This window comes from Vicugna pacos, chromosome 16, assembly GCF_048564905.1.
Source record: "Vicugna pacos chromosome 16, VicPac4, whole genome shotgun sequence".
In the NCBI taxonomy this organism is placed as follows: Eukaryota; Metazoa; Chordata; class Mammalia; order Artiodactyla; family Camelidae; genus Vicugna; species Vicugna pacos.
Genome location: NC_133002.1, coordinates 32,062,281 through 32,085,475, shown reverse-complemented (window position 1 = coordinate 32,085,475; position 23,195 = coordinate 32,062,281). Strand labels below are relative to the sequence as shown.

The 23,195-nt window shown below is 50.8% G+C and overlaps 1 protein-coding gene across 3 annotated transcripts in view; it reads right to left on the bottom strand.

The window, feature by feature from the left end:
• Window positions 1-911: 911 nt before the first annotated feature.
• Window positions 912-23,195, bottom strand: part of ABCC3 (ATP binding cassette subfamily C member 3) — a 41,631-nt gene continuing 19,347 nt past the window's right edge. Inside the window, exons 12-31 of one of the 3 annotated variants that reach the window (XR_012059535.1) lie at window positions 22,554-22,757; window positions 22,303-22,449; window positions 21,802-21,889; window positions 21,313-21,379; window positions 20,954-21,080; window positions 20,696-20,872; window positions 16,462-16,629; window positions 15,949-16,141; window positions 14,907-15,021; window positions 14,576-14,723; window positions 14,278-14,485; window positions 13,716-14,026; window positions 12,088-12,287; window positions 11,800-11,926; window positions 10,631-10,732; window positions 7,700-7,846; window positions 7,392-7,550; window positions 6,624-6,790; window positions 3,969-4,158; window positions 912-1,508 (exon numbers count right to left, since the gene is read on the bottom strand). Coding sequence is in view for 1 of the 3 variants with exons in the window: in XM_006218422.4 (XP_006218484.1) it covers window positions 1,400-1,508; window positions 3,969-4,163; window positions 6,624-6,790; window positions 7,392-7,550; window positions 7,700-7,846; window positions 10,631-10,732; window positions 11,800-11,926; window positions 12,088-12,287; window positions 13,716-14,026; window positions 14,278-14,485; window positions 14,576-14,723; window positions 14,907-15,021; window positions 15,949-16,141; window positions 16,462-16,629; window positions 20,696-20,872; window positions 20,954-21,080; window positions 21,313-21,379; window positions 21,802-21,889; window positions 22,303-22,449; window positions 22,554-22,757 (3,159 nt within the window). In the remaining 2 variants the exon portion in view is untranslated. Of the gene's footprint in view, window positions 1,509-3,968; window positions 4,164-6,623; window positions 6,791-7,391; window positions 7,551-7,699; window positions 7,847-10,630; window positions 10,733-11,799; window positions 11,927-12,087; window positions 12,288-13,715; window positions 14,027-14,277; window positions 14,486-14,575; window positions 14,724-14,906; window positions 15,022-15,948; window positions 16,142-16,461; window positions 16,630-20,695; window positions 20,873-20,953; window positions 21,081-21,312; window positions 21,380-21,801; window positions 21,890-22,302; window positions 22,450-22,553; window positions 22,758-23,195 lie in introns of those variants that run through there. The other 2 variants (XM_006218422.4, XR_012059536.1) reach the window with 2 other exon arrangements.

Here is a 23,195-nt window from a genome sequence, read left to right as displayed (position 1 = left end):
GATGGAAGTCTTTTTCCATATACTCATAAACATCCTGGGCAGAAACAGCCTGCCAAAAAAATGTGATTAACCTTTAACAAATAGTCCTGCAGCAAAGCCTGGCCCAATGCTTATAGGAAAACCAGATCAAAGGAGCCATCTCCATACCTACTGCAAACCATTTAGGCTAGAGGAAAGAAAAAAAAAAAAAAAGCCATCACCCACAACCAGTCACATCATACCAAGAGTAAAGGTCAAAGAAATGCGAGAGTCAGAGAAGCCAGAAAATTTAGCAAGGTAACAGAGAAGAGATCCATTCCAAATAGAAGGCCTTGTGCCAGGTAAATTCTGACCTGCAGAGAAATAAACACTTCATTGGCTTGCTCAAGAAAGCAAATTTAATTCACCCCTTCATCTCGTTTACTGGCCTGGGACTGTCAGGACAGGGGGCAGCCTCTGGGCTGCTCTGTGCTCCCACATTCAGCTCGGCCAGAGTGAGGAAGAGGAATGATCTGGAGACCTCACTGGTTATGGGGACCTGTCTGGAACAGACTGCTGAAGGAGCAAGGACATAAAGCACCATGCACTTATCCCCCAGAGAAGCAGGCCCTAAGGTCTGAGGGACGACATCAGTGTGGAGGTGTTCACAGCGGCTTTCCCAAGAGGCCTCGGGTTAGATGTCAGGGGTTTATTTCTCACCTTTGTACAGTATCTGCGCAGCAGAGCAGGAACTGTTGGCAATTACCCAGTGAATTTTGGCTGTGAAGATAATATTTCCAGCCAAAAGCTCTTAGGTCTGAAGTTTTCAGTTAATTCCAGCCATGTAGATGTGTATGAAATCTACCTCTCCCTCTCCCTCTTCCATCTACCTCTAGAGGTCCTAACCTCTGCACCTTGTGAATAGACAGAGAAAGGCTACACTGGGGTGTATGTATTGCTGACATGTGGCTTTATTTCATCAGTGCTCCATTTTTAATGGATCCAGGCCAGCACCAGAGAGTACCCAACTCAGTTCCTAGGGACAGCCTGACCTGGCAGTCTTCTGTTCTGGGAGGAAAAAGCTCTATTAAAAAAAAAACAAAAAACTTCAGAGTAGAAAATATGAAAAATCATGAGAGTAGGGAGGTCATCCCATGAAATGATTGAAAACAGTACAGTGGAAATAATACCAGATTGGGAATCAGGAGACCTAGGGACTAGTCTGGGCTCTGCCACAAATTAGCTGTGACATTGGGCATCTCGTTCACCTCCTGGGCCTCACTTCCTCACTTGGGTTATCCTGCAAGGCACTTTACGGGGACAAAAACCCAACAAATGCTCCCAGCGTTTGCCATCAAGTCCATTTTGCAGACATATTTGGTGTCCTTTTCCTTCCTGATGAAAACCAAGAATGTCCAGAAGGAAACCCCAGGAGTGTATTTCAGGCAAGTCCAGCATCTCTGGCCATCCCGTAGAAGATGCCTCTGGCTGCAATGAGGTTGATTGGAGAATCAAATTCGGCTACGGTCCCTTTGTCCAGGACCAGGACCCTAGATCAAAGAAAAGAAGTGATCAGATCTCCATCAGCCCAGACTTGGCCACATGGTCCAACCCTGCCCTTCTGGGTACTGCTGAGGCCACACAGCGAGACGCCAACCCTCCCACTTCAGTCAAGCCCCTCAACACGGTGCTACGCCACATGTGCACGCTTGCAAAGCTGGTTATTTTAGCCACTCCGTTTGCTGTCCTGGCAGATGAGGCAGTTTCTGGGATCAAACACAAGGTCCTATTCATCTCTGCTAGTTGGGGCTCCGAAAATCTTCCCTAATGAGCCCTTCCCCTCCCCAGGGTCACAGGACTTTGCGCAAGGAGCCACGGGCCTGTGTGCTTCTGTCTGCTTTGTGCCAACTCACAAAGGTACGCGGTGGGAAACTGGGCTGCAGTGAGGCCTGATGCTGGAATCTGGGACTTTGGCTGCAAATCTGGCTGCTGCTGATGATGGGATCGCCCCCCACCCACACATACAGTTGGGCCTAGGCCTGGGATTAGAACCTCCCACCAACTCAACACAGGGTGCACCTGGTGCAGGGCCAGCAGGCTGGCTCCCAGGGTAAGGCAGGCGCGGAAAGGGCTCGCCCAAGACCCAGGAGATGGTCCTCCATAGGAGGGGCTGGACTGCACGCACTGTTCCCCTACCTCTGGAGCTCCCGGAAATGTGTCCAGGGAAGAGGTATGTTTGCGGACATCACTGCCTGGTCACTGCCCAAACTGGAGCCCAGGAGACTGCCCACCTCCCTTCAGTGGCTTCTCATTGCCCTTAGGGTAAAGGCTAAATGCTGTCCCAAGGTCCTTAAAGTGTAGCGGAGTAAGGCCTGTCTCTTTCTCCCCCTCCTCTTGGGTCTACTGCCCCTTCAACCTTTCTACTCCAGTCTAATGTGCCCTCTGACCTCAGGGCCTTTGCATGTGCTGCAGCATTTTCCTGAAATTTTCAGCTCCCTACCCCATCTCCTCCTCTGTCCCCCAACTTTCACTCATCCTTCAGGGCCTAGCTGGTACTTCCCTTCCTTCAGAGAGAAAGTGTGCTGGCTGCCCTGTATGGATTGGCTTCCTCTGGCCTACATGCACGGACCCCTGCTTCCTTCCTAAAGGCTCTAATTACACATTCAGTAGTGTGATTATTTGATTCATTTCTGCTTGCCCCACTAGAATGTATGAATGCCCAACCCCAAAGTCAGTTCGCGATTTTGAACATCAGGGCTGCTGGTGGAAACCATTTTCAGTTAGGCCTGGGAAGAGATCCTCTAGTGCTTTTTCTTGTTTGGACCCAGGGCTATCCCTTCTTGCCCACCCTCCCTTCTCCCAGTGGATGGGAGTGGAGAGTGGGGTCGTGGCAGGGATGGAACAGACTGACAATGGCATCAGCATTCTCGGATTCATTCCTGAGCCCCTGGGAACTGTGTGGGAACCTCCCCGCCTCCCATGCCCTGGGGTGTTCGTTTTGTGAATGAAGGGTTGGTGATCTACTCCCACCATGGTCCTTCAGCGTAGATTTGATGCAGCCTCCTGCCTCCTCTTCCTCACCCTGAGCTCTGTGTCTCCAAGGCAGCCAGCCTGGAAGGCCAGCATCAGCTCACGTCCATCAGGCTTCTAAGTCACCCAGCCCCTCCCTTTGTCCTCCAGTGCCACACCATGACAATTGGGCACAACGAGGGAATAGGTCACAATTTTTCCTTTTGGCTGAATAGGCCAAAGTAAAGCCATAAGGAACCATAAAAGTCTGAGAGCAGGATTCCTTCCCTAATCCTTGGAGAAGCTGGTTCTAGGGAGAATTACAGTAAGGGGCTAGGGAGGAAAGGAACATTTCCTAGGATCATCTGCACTTTTAACACTTTATTTCACTGACTCCTTACAGCAGCTCTGAGATAGAGAGGTTCAGACAGATTTTGCAGGTTGCCCAAGGTCACACAGCAGTCAGCAGCAGAGCCAGGACTGAGACTCGGTCCCTGCTTTCCCACCACAAAGCATCTGCTCCGTGTGGTACTGTCTGGGTCCAGCACCCCTAGGCAGGGACCCAAGCATCATGCACCTTTCCTCAGTAGCTTCCCAGTCTTTACACCCACATCCCAGGGTGGGAACAGGCACAAATGAAGTGATGGCCACATGGGGACTCTGGATATGCTGCTCAGGAAGTGACGGGATTTGGCACAAAGCATCCAGGCCCCCTCACCTCATAGCATTAATAGGAGGCTGCGGGAAAGTGGACCATGCCTAGGCAGCCCCTTTCTGCCCCTTCCCCACATGTTGGTAACCCCACAATGTCCCCTGTGTCTCAGAAAGCATCACTTTGTGCCCAGGTAACCCCATGCTGCTCTGCCCCTGCCCCCGCCCTAAACAATCCCACATGCACTCCCGTATGTGCCTATCCAGATATGTGCCTGCCACCTCCCCATGGCCCACATGACCCCACCAGGTCCCTCCCTACTTGGGCTGCTTGGGTTCCAGTGCCCCACCTGGTGTAGTCCATGATGGTGTTGAGCCGGTGTGCGATGGTCAGCACCGTGCAGGTCTCAAACTGGGTTCGGATGGTCGCCTGGATGAGGTCGTCAGTCTCCAGGTCGATGGCTGCTGTGGCCTCGTCTAAAACCAGGATACGACTCTTGCGAAGCAGGGCTCGGGCCAGGCACACAAGCTGCCGCTGGCCTACGCTGGGAATGGGGAAGGCAATGCGTCTGCAACTGTGCACCCCCAACCTGCCCTCAGGCCTCACTCCCCGACTATTTCTGTCTCCATTCCTTCCCAGTGGCCCAGGGCTGGCTCTCTGTCTAACCTCCCCCATCCCTGCCTCCTCAGCCCAGTACTCCTGGAACACACAGTTGAGGTCTGGACATCACAGAAATAATGAGGGGCCTTGGAGATAGAGCCAGTGCTTAACAACATTGTGAAATGCCCAGTCTGTCTCTGGCACCCCTGGCTTCCTCTTTCTGTGCTCTCTTCCCCTATCCTTGCTCCTCAACTAGTGCCACATGTTTCTCTGCTTCACTCTATCAGTCATTTACACCTTAAGAACATACTTAAATGACTCTTCCTGGGTATTTACACACATCATGCTATCTTGCTGATCCTAATATCACACAATTCAGTCATCTTCCACCCCCATGGGGAATATAGGTCAGGGCTCTGCTGTGGAAACAAGAAGGGGACTGGGATAGGGAGGACCTGGGTGAATCCCCATGTCTGGTCACTGGGGAGGTGGAGGAGGGGCAGGATGGATACCTTCAACCTCCTGCCTTGGAAGCCAGAGCTACTGAACAAAGCGAGGCTCTGTTCCCAACCACAGAGGATGCAGCACCCCCACACCCAAGGACAAATACCTCAGCCCTTCCCAAAGGGGTGAGTCACGACAGCCGGAGTGAAGGCCAGGCTCTCTCCCCAGCCCATTCCCGCAACTAATGAAGGTTTTGGCAGTAGAATGAGCCACCAGATAGAACTCAGGGCTGATTTATGGTGGGACTGGCACAGGATACAGGTTATTCTTAAAGTGGCTACAAGCTCAGTGAGGGAGGAGGGGAGTGGATCTCTGTCTCAGGTCCTGGGGTACGTGGGGATGGAGGGGGTGCTCTAGGGGAGGTGCTGATGGCAAGCAGCGATAGGAGAATGGACCGAAAAACAGCTGTGAGGCCCAGGGTCTGGAAGCCTGTGCTTGTCCGCCATCCACCTCCAGCATGGTCGCATGAGGAAACTCCAGGTAAAACACACAGTCAGTCCCAGCACGGCCTGGGGAGGCGGGGGCGTCCCACTGACAGCTATGATGTGGCAAGGGAAGGTCTGGGGCAAAAGCCCCCACTTCCCTGAGTCCTTGCCCCACCCCTTGCTCACTAAGCAGCTTTGGGCAAATAATTTAACACTTTGGCCCATAATAAAATTTCTCATTTTTGGCGCATAGGACTGCAATAAAGATTAAAGGAGATAGCAGAGGCCAAAGTGCCTTGAACACTATTAAGTGCTGAGCAAATGTACAGGTTTTTGTTTTTGTTTTTGAGGTCTGGAGAGAGTCCAGGGGTATGGACTGAGTAGAATAATAAGAATAGCTAAATTTCTCAAGAGTGTACCCAAGCTAAGTGCTTTCCACTTCATCACAATGACCCTAGGACTGTTCTGTCCAAATGATAGCCACTGGCTGCGTGTGGCTATTGACCACTCGAAATATGGTGAGTCTGAATTGAGATGTACTGTAAATGTGAAACTACTCATGGGATTTCAAACTTACCATGAAAAAATGCAAAATATCTCTAATAACGTTTATATCAATTATATTGAAATGATAATATTGGACTAAATAAAATACACTACTAACATTTACTTCATCTGTTTCTATTTCCTTTTTAATGTGGTTATTAGAAAATTTTAATTACACATATGTGGCTCATATTATATTTTTATTGGGCAGCATGGTGCTAAAAGGTATGAGACTGTTATTATGGCCAATTTGAATGGAAGGAAAAGAAGGCACAGAGAGGTTAAGCAACTTGCCCCACATCACACAGCTAACACAGGTATAAGTATCTCAAGCCTTTAGACTCAGTAAGAAGTGACTGGCCTTCCCTGATACACAGCCCAACGACTGGGGATATAAAATCTGGGACTATACGAAAGCAAAGAAAGGTCTGAAGAGCTCACTTTGCCCACTTCTAAACCACAGATAAGACTGCATCCACCTCAGAAAATACAGATGATTTCTCTAAAGCACTGTAGGTTTCCTCTTATCTGCCCCACAGGTTCAGTCTGCATCCCCCTCCTCAGACCAAGCATAGCACTGACAACCTCACAAAAGAGGACTGAAAAGGGTTTTGGGATCTCCCAGACTTGGGTCAAATCCCAGGCATGCCTTCTCCCAGCTGTGTGACTTTGGCCTTGCCTCAGTTTCCTCATCTGTGAAGTGGGTCCATGGACCTCCTCTGGGGCTTGTGTGAAGATGAGTCAGTGAGGGAGTGCACACTGCCTGGCACACAGAATACGCTCAATACAAAACAATGCCCCCTGAGTTCACGCTGGCTGAGATGGGAGTGGGAGGGCAGGAGGGGGCTGGCCTGGAATTTGTGGCATCTGATGCTAGATCCCCTAGTGCAGCAGAGTGCGGGTCCTGACCCCCTACTCCCAGCTGTTACCTGAGATTCTCCCCGCCCTCGGAGCACTGAAAGTCCAGGCCTGCCGGCTGAGAGGTCACAAACGTGTGCAGGTGGGAGAGCTCCAAGGCGCGCCACATGTCTTCCTCCGAGTAATTACCAAAGGGGTCCAGGTTCATGCGCAGGGTCCCTGAGAACAGGATGGGGTCCTGGGGACAAAGCAAAGCCTCAGAGGGAGGCGACTCAGGCCCTAGAAGGAGCCATGGGCCCCAAGGCCAGGGAAAAGGAAAGGGATTGAGGTGGCGGCATTCCCACTCTGTCCCCAGCCCTCCAGGAGGGAGGCAATGGCCAAAGAGATAGAAAAACGCCTGTGGGGAAGTGATAAACCTCAGCTTTGCCAATCACAAAGTCCTCCGCTAAAGTAGAAACCTGAGCTGCTAATCTGACTCCAAAGTGTCCAGTCGGCAGAAAAACATACCCCAGAAGAGCCAGGAAAAGTGAAATGTAACTCAGAGCTGTGAAGCAAGGATGTCAGGATAGAATGCACGGGGGGAGGGGCAAGTGGAGGGGTCCTGGCGTTCTGGCCCCATCTGCTGGTCCTGGAGGTCAGAGGGCAGGGTCTTACTGGGTCAGGGTACATCTGACCCTTCCAGATCCATGACAGCTGGTCACTCTGTGGCTCTGCTCCTGCTGCCCTGCTCTTTAGCTTCCCAGAGGAGGTCCCAGTCTTCAACATCAAGCTACAGAAGAGGGGTGGGGCCTACCCCCAGGGTCACTGATAAGAGTGGCCAGTCCACGCCAGGCTCTTACCTGGGGGATGATGGTCAGCTGAGAACGCAGGTCATGGAGCCCGATATCTGCCACATTGAGGCCGTCGATGCGGATTTCACCCTCCTCGGCCTCCAGGATGCGGAATAGGCAGAGGGTCATGGATGATTTGCCGGCCCCAGTGCGACCCACAATCCCCACCTGGAGGGGATGGGGGGCCGTCACGGGAGGCTAGGGGGTCAGTGGGGCCATCCCCAGGACTCCCTCGGAGAGGCTGAGCGGATGTCTGGGCTGGGGGCCTGCCGTCTCCCAGATCCACGCTCCCCAGGCACAAACCGCTCCACGCGCACCTTCTCGCCACCACGCACTCGCAGACTCAGATCCTTCAGCACCAGCTCCAGGCCTGGCCGGTAGCGCACAGAGTAGTTCCGGAACTCCACCTCACCCTGCGATGGCCAGTCCGCTGGCGGGCGGCTGCTCTCCACCACCCAGGGGGCCTGGCCACCAGGGGAAGACAGGTTCTGCATCAGAGGGGCACCGCTTCCCCAGCCCCGTACTCTCCCACTTTGTCTCCTCTCCCCCAGTCCCTGCATCTTCACCCAACAGGGTCCCTGGTAGGGAGCCCCAGGTGCTGCTGTGGCCCAGCCTTGGGGTTCAATGACTATTCCTCTGATGTCATTCCCCCTCCAGAGCTGTGCCCTCCCCTACTCTCCTGTGCCCCACACCCCTGAGCTGCCCCTCCCATCTGCCCTAGCCCCCATTCTTTATTATTTTACCATTCTTTATTATTGGGTGGCTACTCTGTGACAGGTAGTGGGGTCTCAATGTGAACAAGCCTTAATGAGGCTTACATTCTAGTCTAGGGGGGCACACAGTCAACAAATCTACATGATGTCAGATGGTGATGAGTGTGAAGAGCTTGGTGTTGCTGTTCTGTACAGAGTGGTCAGGGGAGGCTTCCTGGAGGAGGTGATATTTAAGTAACAACCTGAAGGAAGTGAGGGAACAAGCCAAGTAGATACCTGGGGGAAGGGCATGCCAGGTAGCGGGAAGGGCATGCCAGGTAGCGGGAACAGCAAGTACAAATACCTCCAGGTGTGTTCTGGAGCAAATGACAAAGGTAGCAGGTAGGAGACAGATAATGGATGGCCCCTTCATGTAGGGCTTTGCAGGCCATGTTAAGGGCTATGTTTCTTTACTCTGAGTAAGATGTAGGGCCATGCACAGAGGAATGACGTGATTTGGTGTGTTTTTAAAGGCTCTCTTCAGCTGCTATGAGGGGGAGGGAGAGAGGAGGGTGAAGTAAGGAGACTAGTTACAAGGCTGTTAAAATAAACTAGGGTAAGATGATGGTGGGTTTGAGACAGGACTGACTACATAATTTGTGAGGCCCAGTGCAAAAAAAAAATGTGGAGCCCCTTGTTCAAAAATTATTTAGGAACGTTCAGGTGGTGACCACAGAGCATTAAATCAAGGCCTCTAAGCAGGGGCCCTTCGAAGAGTAGAGACTTGTGAAGCCACACATGTCACACACCCGTGTCGCCAGCCTTGCTTCGAGCCTAGGGAGTCAGACTGTCAGCAGTCCAAAAGCAAAGCAGCCAGTGTGACTGTCCTGGTGAGGAGGTATCAAAAGAATGGGCGGCAGAGTTGGGGACAGAATTTCTGAGGATGTAGAGACAGGATGGTGCATATAGACAGGGGAAATGGGAATTCTAGACACGAAGAGGGAGAATTTGAAGATCCCGGGGAACGGGGGTGAGGGGATGATAGGGAAAGCCTGGGGAAGTCCAGGGAAAATGGGGTCCCAAGGACAGGAGAGGCCAGGCTGGGAGAAGCAGGTGGGATGGGGGCTCAAGAGGGACTGACAGGGCAAGCACTCAGGCACAGAAGCCATGGGGCAACGCTTTCTAGGAAGGAGCGAGGGGTTATTTTGTCTGATGAGAACAGAAGAGTGTCCCTAGGTCTGGTTGAAATCAGTGCTTGTTTTTTGTTTGTTTGTTTGTTTTGTTTTGTTTTTTGGGGGGATAGGTAATTAAGTTTATTTTATTAGTATTTTTTTAATGGAGGTACTGGGGGGTACTGGAGATTGAACCCAGGACCCCGTGTATGCTAAGCAAGTGTATGCTAAGCTATACCCTCCCCAGGTCTGGAATCAGGGAGGTCATCGGTGAGGGGGTACAGGGGAGTGACAGGGCCAGAAACCAGACTGCAGGAGGCAGACAAGCTAAAGGCTGTGGGTAGGGCACGTGTAGACCATATTGTAAAGCCAGCTTCACGACGAAGGAGAGCAGAGAAAGGGGACATAGGATGCAGGGGAAAGAGAGGGTGGGTTTGTGTGTCTAGAATGGGAGTTACGAAAGCGTATTTTTGCATGTGGACAGGAGTCACCCAACAGAGGGAGCAAGACACATGATGCAGCAGATGGAGGGTGTAATTGAGGAAGTGAAGTCCTCGGGTGACCGTGCGGACAAGTAGATGGAGTGGACTTTGAACTGAGGAGGGATATTTCCTGTTAAAAGAGAAAGGAAGAAGATGAAAGGGACAGAGGTAGGTTTGAAAGTCCGGAGGCAGAAAGGCTGAGGGAGTTCATGTCTCATAACCTATTTTTTCCTTGAAGTGCTCGGGAAAGTTGATGGTTCAGCACAGGGAGAAGGGGCGGAGGGCGGGGTGCAGGTTAAGGAAAGAGAATGTTCAAAACAGGACTATCTGAAAGTGGAAACAGGCTTCTTGGAGAAGCAAAGTAAGAATACCCAGCAGTGGTGTATGGTTATAAACTTGCAGTAAAATCAGTGATTTTCTCCAGCAATGTTTACTGGCCGAGTGCCAGCGTGTAGAAGGTAGACAGATGGGCTCAACTGGGGTGAGTGCGACTGAGAGAGAGAAGGGGGAGGGTGTTGAAAGCACTGGCACTGGTGGGGTGTAGAATCCAGGCTAGATGAGCTCATGGACAGAGGGACAGAGGCAGGTCACGGGATTGGGGGCCCCAGGGAAGACAAAGCACGGTGATCAAGGAGGGCTCAGAACACAGGATCTGTCGTCTCCCACGACATCAGGAACTGTTTTGAGGGCAGACGCTGTCTTGCTCAACTCTGAATTCTCTACACCTCCTCAAATAGACCTCTGGGTGATGCTCAGTAAGGACTGAATGAATGAATGAATGAATGAGTGAATGAATGAAGAGCCACCTGAACAGCTGGCCTTTGGGCAGGGATGGTGGGCCACCAAGCACCCCTCCCAACTATTCCAGACTCCCCCTGCCCCAGGCTTATCCCAGCACCCACCTCCGGCTCTGTCTTGGAGTACTCCTTGACTCTCTCCACAGCCACAACATTAGACTCCAAATCTGACATCGTCCGTATCATCCAGTTCAGAGCTAATGTCACCTAGCCAAAGGGACTGGGTCATAAGCAGGGTGATCTCCCCTCCCCCTGAAATGTCTGTGGGAGGAGTTCAGACCCCTTGATTATGCTCCTGTCCTAATCCATGGCCCAGGTGGGCCTGGGCAAACCCAGAGGTGTGCCACCTCGGGCTCTCATCACAACTGTCCCTCAGGCAGTGACAATGCAGACTTGACAAAGGACCACTCAGCCCAGTGTTTCTCAAACTTTAACATGTATAAGAAGGATTTCTCAGGGAATCTTGTTAAAAGGTACCTTCTGATTTAGTAGGTCTGCAGTGAAACGTGAGATTCTACATTTCTAACAAGCTCACAAATGATGTTGATGCAACTGGTGCCTGGGCCACACTTTGTGGATCAAGGAGTCTTAACAGACAAGGAGAAGCCTGAGCCCTGTCCTAGGCCTACTGTATCCTCATTTTAAGAAGATCTCTAGGTGATTCATATGCACGTTAAAGTTTGAGAAGACTGACCTGTCTGGATTGTCCTTTGTTTACCAAAGCACTCATGATTTGAGCCACTCAAGGCATTGCAAATACAATCCACTTCACAAAAATTACATTTGTAGTCATTTAACCCTTTGACAACATTGGCTGATATCAGGATGACCAGTCTGAGCTCCGGCCCAGGCTCCAGGCACCTTCTCCGTGTACTTTCTCTGCAGGCACGTGAGATGAGGTGTGTTCGAGCTCTCCACTTCCCTGCCCCGGGACCCCTGTCAGGGTTGACTCCTGGATCTATTCTATTTGTCTTTTGGGGCCAAGCTCCAAGATAATTTCTAAAACACTCCAAGGTAGAGACCTTCTCTGGGCCTTACAAGAGAGCTTACAACATTTTGTTCCTTCCTCCACAAAGATCTAAACACCCTGCAGGACCATCTCCCCTCCCCGCTGGTGAGAGCATCTCTCCACACTTGACTGAAGCTCACATTTCCGGGAAGCAGAACCTGTGGCTGGTCCCCAAAATGGACGAGAGCTCAGGAGATGCTTGTGACACCTATGTGGCCTCTGCCCCAGTGGTGGCCCTGCCCCCGGGGCCCAGACTGCTTCGTACCTGTAGGGCATAGGACACAGACAGGCCCACCAGTCCTGGGCTCAGGTTGCTTCTCCCAATCACAGCAAAGAGTGCAGCAAAGAGCACAACACAGTTGCCCACAAACTCCACTCGGATCCCCAGCCACCTATGGGCAAGGAGGAAATGGGGCAGATGCAGGAAAGGGGCAGTTGTCTCTGTTCAGGGGGAAGGAGGGGCTCAGACCCAGAATACCAGGGTTTCTCCCACAGAGACGCTGTGGGAACTCGTGGAGAAGCAGGGACAATGGGGGCAGGAGGGGCTTCTGACCTGTTGGAGGAGATGTAGGGGTAGCAGCTCTTCTGGTTGGCGTCCACCTTAACATCACTGATGGCCTCAAAGTCCTGGCTGCGGCAGTAGGCCCGAATGACGCTGGTACCAGTCACGGTCTCCGAAAAATGGGAGTAAATGGGCGAACGGCTAACAGATTCCAGCCGCTTCAGTTGCCGTGATGTGGCCACATAGAAGCGCTGACAGAATGGAAAAAGAGCTTGGGGTCAGGACGGTGGAACCCCAACTCAGTCCTACATGCCCTCTGGACACAAAACACCTCCCCCTCAGTCAGTCCCATTTCCCCCCAGTCCCACTCCCCTCCAGTCTTACTCCCACTCAGTCCCACTTCCCATCAGTTTCACTCTTCTGTAAACCTTGCTCCCTTCCCCCACCCAGAAGAACCCATGACTTAGGGTCCGGATATGGCTCCACAAACTCATCCTACCGTTTCCCTCTGGTCAGCTCTGCTCACTTCCAGGCCACTTCCTCCCTGAAGCCTTTCCCGATTACCTCTCAGCTCCTGACCCCTCACCTCTGCACCGCTGGGGCCCGGATTACTGCACTGACTTTGCCTCCTAAATCAGTGACTCTGCTTATCTCCACTTAGGGGCCCTACCAGTCTATTTACACAGTCAACATTTTGCAAAATTTGCAAAAATAAGCCAACTGTATTCTTTTTCTTAAAGAGCCTCTCCTCTCCTCACCCCATCCCATCCCCGGGTTTGACCCCACAAAAGCACACTTCTGCCTCCAGCTTCCATCCTCTACCCTGTGGGTCCCAAGATGGCCAGAGCCGTAGAGGATGTGTATCTGAGAGTCCCTGCCCCAGCCCAGACAGCAGCCCAGATCATGGGTCTTCACACATAGGGCCTGAGCTTCTGGCCACCTGGGGGTTACCTTCATCAACTGATTGATTAATGGCAGGACAGGGGCACAGTAACACAAATGCCTTTCACAGCTGTATCTGAATGTTATCAACTCTTCTATGTTAAAAACATATATACACGTATGATGTCTAAAGGGAAGGGAAGGATAATGTGCCTCAAACTTTTAACAGTATTTTATTAAAAATAGCCAGCAGGATTGGGAGTTGCAGCTACACACTACTATATATAAAATAGATAAACAGCAAGGTCCTACTATAGAGCACAGGGAACTATACTCAATACCCTGTGACAGCCTATAATGAAAAAGAGTATGAAAAGGATATATATATATATATATATATATATATATATATATATAGAACTAAATCGCTATGCTGTACACTAGAAATTAACACAATGTTGTAAACCAATTGTACTTCAATTTAAAAAATAAAAATAAAATTAAAAAAAGAAAAAATATAGCCAGCAGGAAGGAGTTCCAGGGCCACTCACAATTTACAGGGATTTCATTTTATCCTAGCAACAACCCTATGAGGTAGGTTCTATAATTCGCTCTATTTCACAGGTGAGGAAAACGAGTTTCAAAGAGGTAAAGTAACTGATTACTGAACGGAATCCAGCTGTGAGGATTTGTGGGGTCTGACCTCGCTACATCCCCCTCCTGATCGCCCACAGGGGAGCCCCACCCACCCGACAGCTCTGCTCACAAAAAGCCACGCCCACCCACTCAGGAAGCACCTGCACAAAGAGGTAGATAATAGCCAGAGGCAGGATGACCACAGCAAAGAGCGGCGTGCTGATCACAATGACCACGAGGGTGGAGATGGAGTTGAAGAAGGAATTCAGCAGCATGAGGATGGTGGGAGCCAGAACCTCATCGATGACGTAGATGTCCTTGGAGAAGCGGTTGAGGATGCGGCCAGAGGGCGTCGTATCGAAGAAGGACTGTGGAGATCGCATCTTGTTGTGCAGCAGTGCCTGGTGAAGCGAGCGGGCAGCCTGGACGCCGCCCACTGCCATCATGACGGCTGACAGCATCACCAGGAGCCCTGTTGGAGGAGGCAGAGGGGCTCTCGTTCACCTGGGCCAGGTGGTGGGCACGCAGGGGCAGGTTCCGAGATGGGGAAGAGCAGCAGTGAACTAGCCATGCCAACAGGCAGGTGGACTGCTATGGTGGGTGAGAGAGGCATTGGGGCTGTGATGGTGGAGGGAGATTCAGAGGCCAGGTTTGGGGAACCCAGCAGCCTAGAGGCAAGGAAAGGGCCATTGGAGCCCTTTCCAGGTATCTCTGCAGGCTCACCTTGCATAATTCCCAAGGTGGCATAGACACCCAGCCTCTGGGAGGTGTTGTTCTGTTGCCCGTTCATCGCAGCCTCATCGGTCCAGGCACTGAGCCACACGTTGGCCCCAATGGCAAACGCACTCTGACCCCCATACAGCAAACAGATGACCAGTGTGGTCCACAGCCCCACGGCCTTCATGTAATCCCAGTACACGCTCAGCTTCACCTGTGCGGCCATGGCAGTAGGACTCACGTGAGTCCCAGGGCTGCTGGGGCCTGCCCACCCTCCCCATCCCTCCTCACCCACCCTACTTACAGTGCCCATCTCTGCCTTCTCCTCCTGGATCAGCACAGGGCTCGCCTTTGCTTCCGTTGCTGGCACTGCCTTTTCTGTTGCACCCAGGTGCCTCCGGGGCACAGGACGACCCTGGCCCTCCCCTTCCGAGGACATGGCACTCAGCTGTCTGTGGAGGCAGCTGGTCAGGCCCTCCAACACACCCACAGGACAGAGCCCCAGGAGGACGTTCAGGCTACAGCCGGAGTCCCGAGGTGTGAGTGTCAGGGAGAACGCCCACCTGTGCCCCTCTGGCAGGGATTGGGAGCCCTGACACCATCTCCCAGGGGGCTGAGACCTCTCAGGAGCTCACCTTATCAACTGCTTCTGGACCTCATATGTAACTGGCTCATTATCTAACAGGTCTGTGTGATTGCTGAGCGTGTCTTCAATCAGCAGCACCTCCTCATCCTCTTTGTCCTCCAAGGCTGCATCAGGGAGGCAAAAAGAAGAGAGACGTTGGCTAGCTCACCCTGCAAGCCCCTGGCGTTCCCCAATCCCACGCCAGTGAAGGGGGACAAGCAAGACAGAAGACGACAAGGACTGAGAGAGCACCAAGAACAACAGTAAAAATAAATGAACAGTTTTGTGTTGGAGAGAAAAAGGGCAGTAAGAAAGACTTGAGTTAGACAGGAAGAAAAGATTCCCATCAGGGGCTTACGTAGAAGGGGATTCAAACACAAAGATCAGGAGCCTGGGCTCTAGAGTCAGACTAGCTGAGCTTAAATCCTGCCTCCTCACTGCATGACTTTAGGCAGGCATGTAAAATGGGGATAATAATAGTACCTACTTCATAGTGTTGTTGTGAGGATTAAAGGAAAGAATGTGTGTCAAGTGCTTGCGAGGGGCTTAGCCCTTAGTAAATGCTCGGGACATGTCAGCTGCTTAGACAGCAGGAGGTGAGGAGCCCAGAGAAGGGTGTGTGAGCCAGGACCAGACAACAAAGGGTTCTTAAAGTGCTGCATGATTTTTCTGTTTGTTCATTGCTGTCTCAGTGCCTGGAACAGTGCCTGGACACAGAAATTGCTCAATAAATATTTGTTGATAAGTAAATGACTTTTCCAAGCACTTGCATATTTACTGAACAATTCATCTGTGAGACAGCTTGGCTGTACAAGCTGGGCCTGGGCATTAAGGACCTTTTGACACATGGGAAGACCGAGGAAGAGGAGGAGGAGAGACTTGACTCCATCCAGTTCACTGTCCCTCTTGGTGATGTCTGACTGTCACACAGATGGTGCAACCCCAAAACCTCCCTTGTACAACACTAGGCCCACCCAGAATCACTCAGAGCCTCCAGCACGGGGGAGACGCTGGGAGGGCGTGGGGATAGGAGGGCCAGGAATGGCAGATACCGGTCCTGCTGTCAGCCTCCAGGTGTTCCTCGTCCTCATCAGGTGCATAGTTGCGGAGGAAGTTGGCAAAGGAGCCACTGCGCTGCAGCAAGGCTGAGTAGGTGCCCACTTCAGACACCTGTCCGTCAGCAAGCACTATGACAAAGTCTGTCTGGGGCAGGAAGCTGATGCCGTGTGTCACTAGCACCCGGGTCTGGGGAGAAGGCAGCAGGCTATCACACCCACTGCCCTCAGCACACACCCCTGGCAGTACAGGGCCACAGAGCGAGTGTGGGGTGCCCATGTGCCAGGGGGCACGAGCAAGCACAGCAGGGACTCTCCCCATGCTTGCTGCAGCCAGCTCAGTGCCTGAGGGGCAAGCCCCCACCCCAGGTTTCCCCCGAAGCCCAGCCCATGCTCCTGCTCTTCAGGCCCTCCATACTTCCAGATCTCACCAAACCCCTTGGCCTCCCACCTGTCCTCTCCTATGGCCCTAGATCTCACCTTAGTCCCTTAGCCTCTGGGAGGCCTCACCTTTCCCGCCAGCACACCTTCTGGCCCAATGACTTGATCAAAGATATGCTTGGCCACATGGGAGTCCACAGCTGACAGTGGGTCATCCAGCAAAAAAATATCGGCATTACTGTAAACAGCTCGGGCCAGACTGACCCGCTGACGCTGGCCACCAGACAGGTTAATGCCCTAGATGGAGGAGGGAGGTGGGAGGTATATATTGGGTGGAAGGGAGTCAGCCCATCACAAGGCGGACAAGAGCCTTGTCTACTGTTTTTCAGCAAGGCAGACCTCTAGATTCACAATTCATATGTATGCCTGTTCCTGTTCCTGGGAAGCTCCAAGGCCATGGGGGAAGGCATGTGTTTCTCAGAGTCCCCCCAGGGCAGGTGAGGACGTCCTGCTCCCTGCCTAGCTGATTTCTCTGCCTGCTACCTTCATAAGCTGGGAACCTGGAAATCCCCAGGAGGTACTTAATGGACCTTTTACTCTTCCATAACCCATACAGTTTGCAGATGACTTTCATAACAATTATCCCATTTGGTCCTATGTCAGTCCTTCCAGGGAGGTATAATTAGCTCCACTTTGTAGATGAAGAAATTAGAGCCCAAGATGTTGATGGCTTTGTCCAAGGTCCTGAAGTATTAAGGGCGGAAGCAAGGATGGAAACCCATTAACCCCAGGATTCTTCAACCCTGAGATCATTCCGGTACCAGAGGGGAGGTAAGATCATTCCTTAAACCCATTATGGAGAAACTGAGGCACATAGCAGGGCTGGGCCCAAAGGGTATACCCAGAGGTATAGCTTGCTTTCCTACCACCAGCTTTTCCCATTCCCTCTGGAGATGGCTCAGATTTTTGGGGATACTCTGAGAAACGGACCCCTGGGGAGAGTACATGTTGGGTGGGAGCTGGAGTTGCCAAGGAGTAGACTTGGCAGCTGTAGTGACTGAAACAGGTGAACATGCCTGTATTTAACCAACCAATCTTTATTCAGTGCTGCTGTGTGCTGGGCACTAAATTAAGTTTGTGTGTGCGAGGTCAGTGTGGGTCCAGGAGAGATGGGAAGGAGGAGCTGTGTTGTAGATGGGGAGGTCTGCTCTGGGTTCCTATAATCTCAGACTCCTACTTAAAAGTTTCCTGTCTCCACTGCCAGGCTCAGGCCCTCTTCACTTCCCCCATACCACCATGAGAGCCTCCTCTGCCTGGTTCCTGTGCCTTTGGGCCCCTCCACACTGCAGCCAGGGAAGCTTTCAAAATGCAATTCCTGTCCCTGCTTAAAGCTCTTCACTGTCAAGTTGAACATCAAGATAAAAAGTGATGCAATGGGTTATAACTCATTGAATCAAATAAGAATCCATGTGCCCATAGTGATATGAAGAAATTAATGAGTAAGTATAAAGGGGAAGGAAACGAAAGCTCTTAGAGTAGAATGCCGACTAACAACTACAGAAGGAATGGAGTCAAAAATCACCATTTGGCCAACATCATAGAAAACACTGACTCAGGCAGAAGTCATCAATGAAAGTTAAGAAATTAAATCATCAATGAAAGATACCACCTCAGTCAAGAGATCAAAGTTAACATTGTCAATAAGGCAAGAACTGACATCATATGCCTCCTGATATAATGTACCAAGAAAAATACAATGTTACTTCTTTGTTATTTCCAAAAAAACCCCATGTACTCTGAATGTAATCATGTTCGGACTGAGAAATTCTACAGAATAACTGGCCTGTACTCTTCAAAAGTACTGATAGTCTAAAAGACAAAGACAGAGGAATTATCCAGATTGATAGAGAATAAAGAGACATGACCACTAAATGCAAATCATGATCCTGGATTGAATCCTAGATGGGAAAGAAAACAGCTAAAAAAGGCATTACTGGGACAAATGATAACATTTGAATACAGATAGTGAATTACATAATAATACTATATTATACTTGATTTTGATAACTCAGCTATAGTTATGCAAGAGGATGTCTTTGTTTTGAGGGACTACACACTGAAATCTTTAGTATAAAAAAAAGGAGCTGAAACTATAAAACTCTTAGAAGAAAACATAGGGGAAAAGTTTCATGACATTGGACTTGACAATGATTTTTTGGATCTGATACCAAAAGCACAGACAACAAAAGTAAAACTAGATAAATTGCATCACATCAAAATTTAAAACTTCTGTGCATCAAAGGACAGAATCAGTAAAGCAAAAAGGCAACCTTCAGACTAGGAGAAAATATTTGCAACTCATGTATCTGATAGGGGATTAATATCCAGTATACATAAAGAACTCCTATAACTCATCACCACCAACAACAAAAACCAACTTGATTAAATGTGGCCAAAGGACTTGAATAGACATTTCTCAAAAAAAAAAAAAAAGACACACAAATTGCCAACAAACACATGAAAAGATGCTCAACATCACAAATCATAGGGAAATGCAAATCAAAATCTCAATGAAATACCACCTCACACCAATTAGAGTGGCTAGTATCAAAAAAACAAAAACAAAAACCAAACAACCACCCCAGAAAACAAGAAGTGTTATCCAGGATGTGTAGAAGTTGGAACCCTTGTGCACTTTTGGTGGGAATGTAAAATGGTGCGGCCATTATGGAAAACAGTATGGCAGTTCCTCAAAAAAAAAAAAAAAAAAGAATCATATGATTTAACAATTCCACTGTGGGTATATATCAAAAGAATTAAAAGTAAGGTCTGGAAGAGATCTTTGTACACCCATGTTCATAGCAGCATTATTCACAGTAGCTAAAAGGTGAAAGCAACACACGAGTCCACTGACTGGTGAATGGGTAAACAAAGTGTGGTATATACATACAATGCAGTATTATTCAGCCATAAAAAGGAAAGAAATTCTGACATCTGCTACAATGTGGATGAATCTTGAGGATATTACACTAAGTGAAATAACCACTCACACAGAAAAAACCAACCCAGATACTGTGTGGTTCCCTTTTATGAAGTATCTGGATAGTCAAACTCATAGAGACATGAAGTAGAATGGTGGTTGCCAGGGACTGCAGGGAGCAGGGATTGGGGAGTTGTTTAATGGGCATAGGGATTTAGTTTTGCAAGATAAAAAGAGCTGTGGAGATTGTACGATAAGGTACATGTAATTAACACCATGGACCTATATACTTTACAATGGTTAAGATTTCTGCTGTGTATATTTTGCAACAATTAAAAATTAATAAATTAATTAAAAAACAAAAACTTTCACTGGTGTCCCATAGGTTTTAGGGTAAAGACCAAAACCTTAATTAAAGTCTTCAAGGCTCTGCCTTACCCCACCCCTTCCTAACCTGCAGTCACACCAAATTGTACCAGAATGCCAGGCCACCCACCATTCCTGGGCTCATACCTTCAAAGGCTTTCCATTACTGTTGGTAAAAGCCACAGTCCTTACAGTGGCCTGCAAGGCCCTACATGACTTGGCTGCATGGAAACTTCACTGACCTCATCTCCTTCTCCTCACTCCTGCTCATTCCACTCCAGCCACACTGTTCTTCTTGCTAGTCCATGAATGCCCCGATCACACTCCTGCCTCAGGGCCTTTGCACATACTGCCCTCTCTGCTTCAAATGCCCTTCCCCCAGACAAGGCTCCACGTCCTCAGATATGGACCACTCCCTTACTTTGTTCAGATCTCTAATTCTCAGTGAAGCTTTCCCAGAGCACCCTAAAAATATAACCCTGCACATGTTCCTATATCCCTTCCCTGTTTCATTCGTTCCCCTTAGCACTCATCTAATATATTATATATTTTACTAATTTATCTTGCTATCATCTCTTTCCTCAACTAGAATGTAAGCTATATGAAGGCAGAGATTTTAGTCTGGTGTATTTACTACTGTATAATATTGCCTGGCACATAGTAGGTGTGTAATAAAATCTGATGAATGGATGGATAATGATGAGCACTACTTCCTTAGCTGTTAAGATTCAGCCCAAAAGTGATACTTTTCCTTATGTGGACTCTTCCTTTCGTTGTCCCCCCTGTACCCTACACAGGCCTTCAACCTGGCCCCCAAGGCATTCCACGGCCCCTACCTGTTTACAAGTCAGCCTCCTCCAGTAATAGACCTGTTTTGCCAGTACCTAGCACAGAGGTGGGCATGATATTACATGAATGAATGAATGAATGAATGAATGAATTCATATATGGACCTGAGCTGGGGTGAGGTGGACGGTTGTATACACTAACTCCCCAGGTAATGAGAGGAACCTGTACCTTCTCTCCAATCTCTGTCTGGTCCCCACCAGGCAGCACCTCCAGGTCAGCTAGCAGGGCGCAGGCCTCCAGAGCCCGATGGTACCGCTTGGGGTCTAGGGCTTGACCAAACAGCACATTTTCCTGAAGAGTGCAATTCTGGATCCACGCCTGCTGGGGCACATAGGCCACGGAGCCCTGGCCAAAGGAGACATTTACCTTGAGGTTTGCCCAAGGCCTGGCCAAGTGTCCCTTCCCAGGAATCCCTACCCCTCTCACCTTCATGTACACTTTGCCCTCCAGCTTCTCCATCTCTCCCAGCAGGGCAGACACCAGGGAGGACTTCCCACAGCCCACAGGCCCCACCACAGCCACTAGTGCCCCTTTTGGCACCTGGATGTCTAGGCTGGGGGCAAGGAGACCAGTAGCCCAGTCAGAGTGGGAATCAGGGCTTTGGTCCCCAACTTTCCACCCAGAGACACAAGCCCTCCTCCTTTTCAGATGCCACCCTGGCAAGCTGAGGCTCCTCCTGCTTTCCAGGCCAAGGGCTGTAAGGGGAGAGTGGAGGGGTGGGTTCTGCTATTGCTGTGACCTTTGGCCCACTTTAGGCAGCTGAGAAGGGAAGGAGAAGCTGATACCTGTGCAGGCTGGGGGGCAGGTCCCGGGCCCAGGTGAAGGTGCCATTGTGTATGGTGACAGCATAGCCTGGGAGGACCAAGGTGTACAGGGTCAGGGGGCCCAGGGCAAGGGGGAGAGCATCCCTGGGTGGGAGAGAAGTGTGGGGAGCCTTAGGGGAAGGGGCCAAAGGGAGAGTACAGGAAAGCTTGGGGGGTAGTGAGGAGGAAGGGGCAGGAAGTCCTGGGGCAGGAGCAGGGGGAGCCCTAGGGAAGGAAGGAAGAAAGGAAGGAAGGAAGGAAGGAAGGAAGGCGACAGCGGAGGCCTGGAGGAGGGACGACAGAGAGGACAGCAGAGAGTCAGAAGATGAGGAAGGTGGGCAGAGAGTGAGGGCAGATGTGAGAAGAGGATGAAGAAAAAGGGGTCATAAGAGAAAAGTTAAATCTTAGGAACAAAGGGTTTTCTGGAAAAAGGGCTGGGGCAAAGACAGCCCAGGTAGGGGCTGTCTGGACCTGGGGTGATGGTCTTTCTTTCCACACACTGGGGGTCAAGTTCATCTTGGCTCAGGAAATGCTGGATCCGTTTCAGAGACACACTGATCTGCAGAAGGATGGGAGTCCGCCCTGGCATCCGTGCATTTCCCACACCCACCCCCTCCTACTCTTAATGGCCCCCCGAAGTCCTGTGTGAGGCCGGGCCTCCTGATGGCTCAGATGCTGGTGCTAAGGCCCCTCTCATGACTGAGTCTTGGCTGGTTCCCACTGCCAAAGATTGGGTCCAGCCTGGTTAGAGGAATCTGTCTCCAGAACTGGGGCTTCCAGGGCCCCAACTTTACTTCCTCTGACTCAAAATGACCCCTGACTCTAATGACCTCATTCAACTTGGAACAATTCATCATAACGCCAAATGGCCCTCCCCTGATTCCAGTACCTCTCCCTGATTGTCCCTGGACTCTATGTGACCCCAACGCCTGCCCTAACACCAGCGGAACCCCCAGTCCGACCCTGCATTACCTGGGCCAGGTTGCTGATTAACTGGGGCAGCATGTTGAGGGGAATCTTTAAGATATTGAACAGGGACACGGACACAAAGGCCTTCTCAGCATCCAGCACGTTGTTCTGGTCCACAGACACGTACACCCCAAGGGTGATTAGGGTCACCTGGGCAGCGGTGGGGGTGGGTGTCAGGGTGGAGTCTGCTGGGTCCAGAGGCCCAGGCTGGCCAGGTGGGAGGTGGGAGGCCAGCCCAGGCTGGGGAGCCTCACCAGGAAGGGGGTGCAGATCCAGATGAAGGTGGACGTGGCGTGGAGGAAGGAAGACCGGCGCATCAGCCGGAGCTCGTCCTGCCGGATGCCCTCCACCTGCTCCAAGAAGCTAGGCTCCCAGGCATACAGCTTCAGCACCTTGATGCCACCCAGGATCTCGCTCATCAGCTTGATGCGTGAGTCCTTGAACTTCATTTGCTCCACCTACAGAGAGCATGAAAAGTGCACACCCCGTGCCCCTCCCCAGACCTCTACCCACTGGGGCTCATGCACCCTATAGCCAGACTGCTCACCATTCTCCTTCCACACTCCCTGCCGGCCTGTGCTGTAGCCCAGCCTGGACTGCTCAGCCCAATCCCTCCTCTTCTCTGCTGGACAGAGTCCAGCTCCAGCCTCAGTGCCCTCTCACTGACCCTCCCAGGCAGCGTCCTCTGCCTCTTCCCTGGGTTTCTAAGGTACCTTCCCATAAGGGTCCCAGTGCATGTATCCTGCCTCAACTAGACTTGAGCCTGAGGATACAGATCCCTTACTTCTCTTCCCCTCATCCTAACCCAGCGTGTGGCATGCCAAATCAATTTATTCATTCAATCCCAGTCTACTGAGTGCCTACTATGTGCCAGGTCATGTGCCAGACGTGGGGCC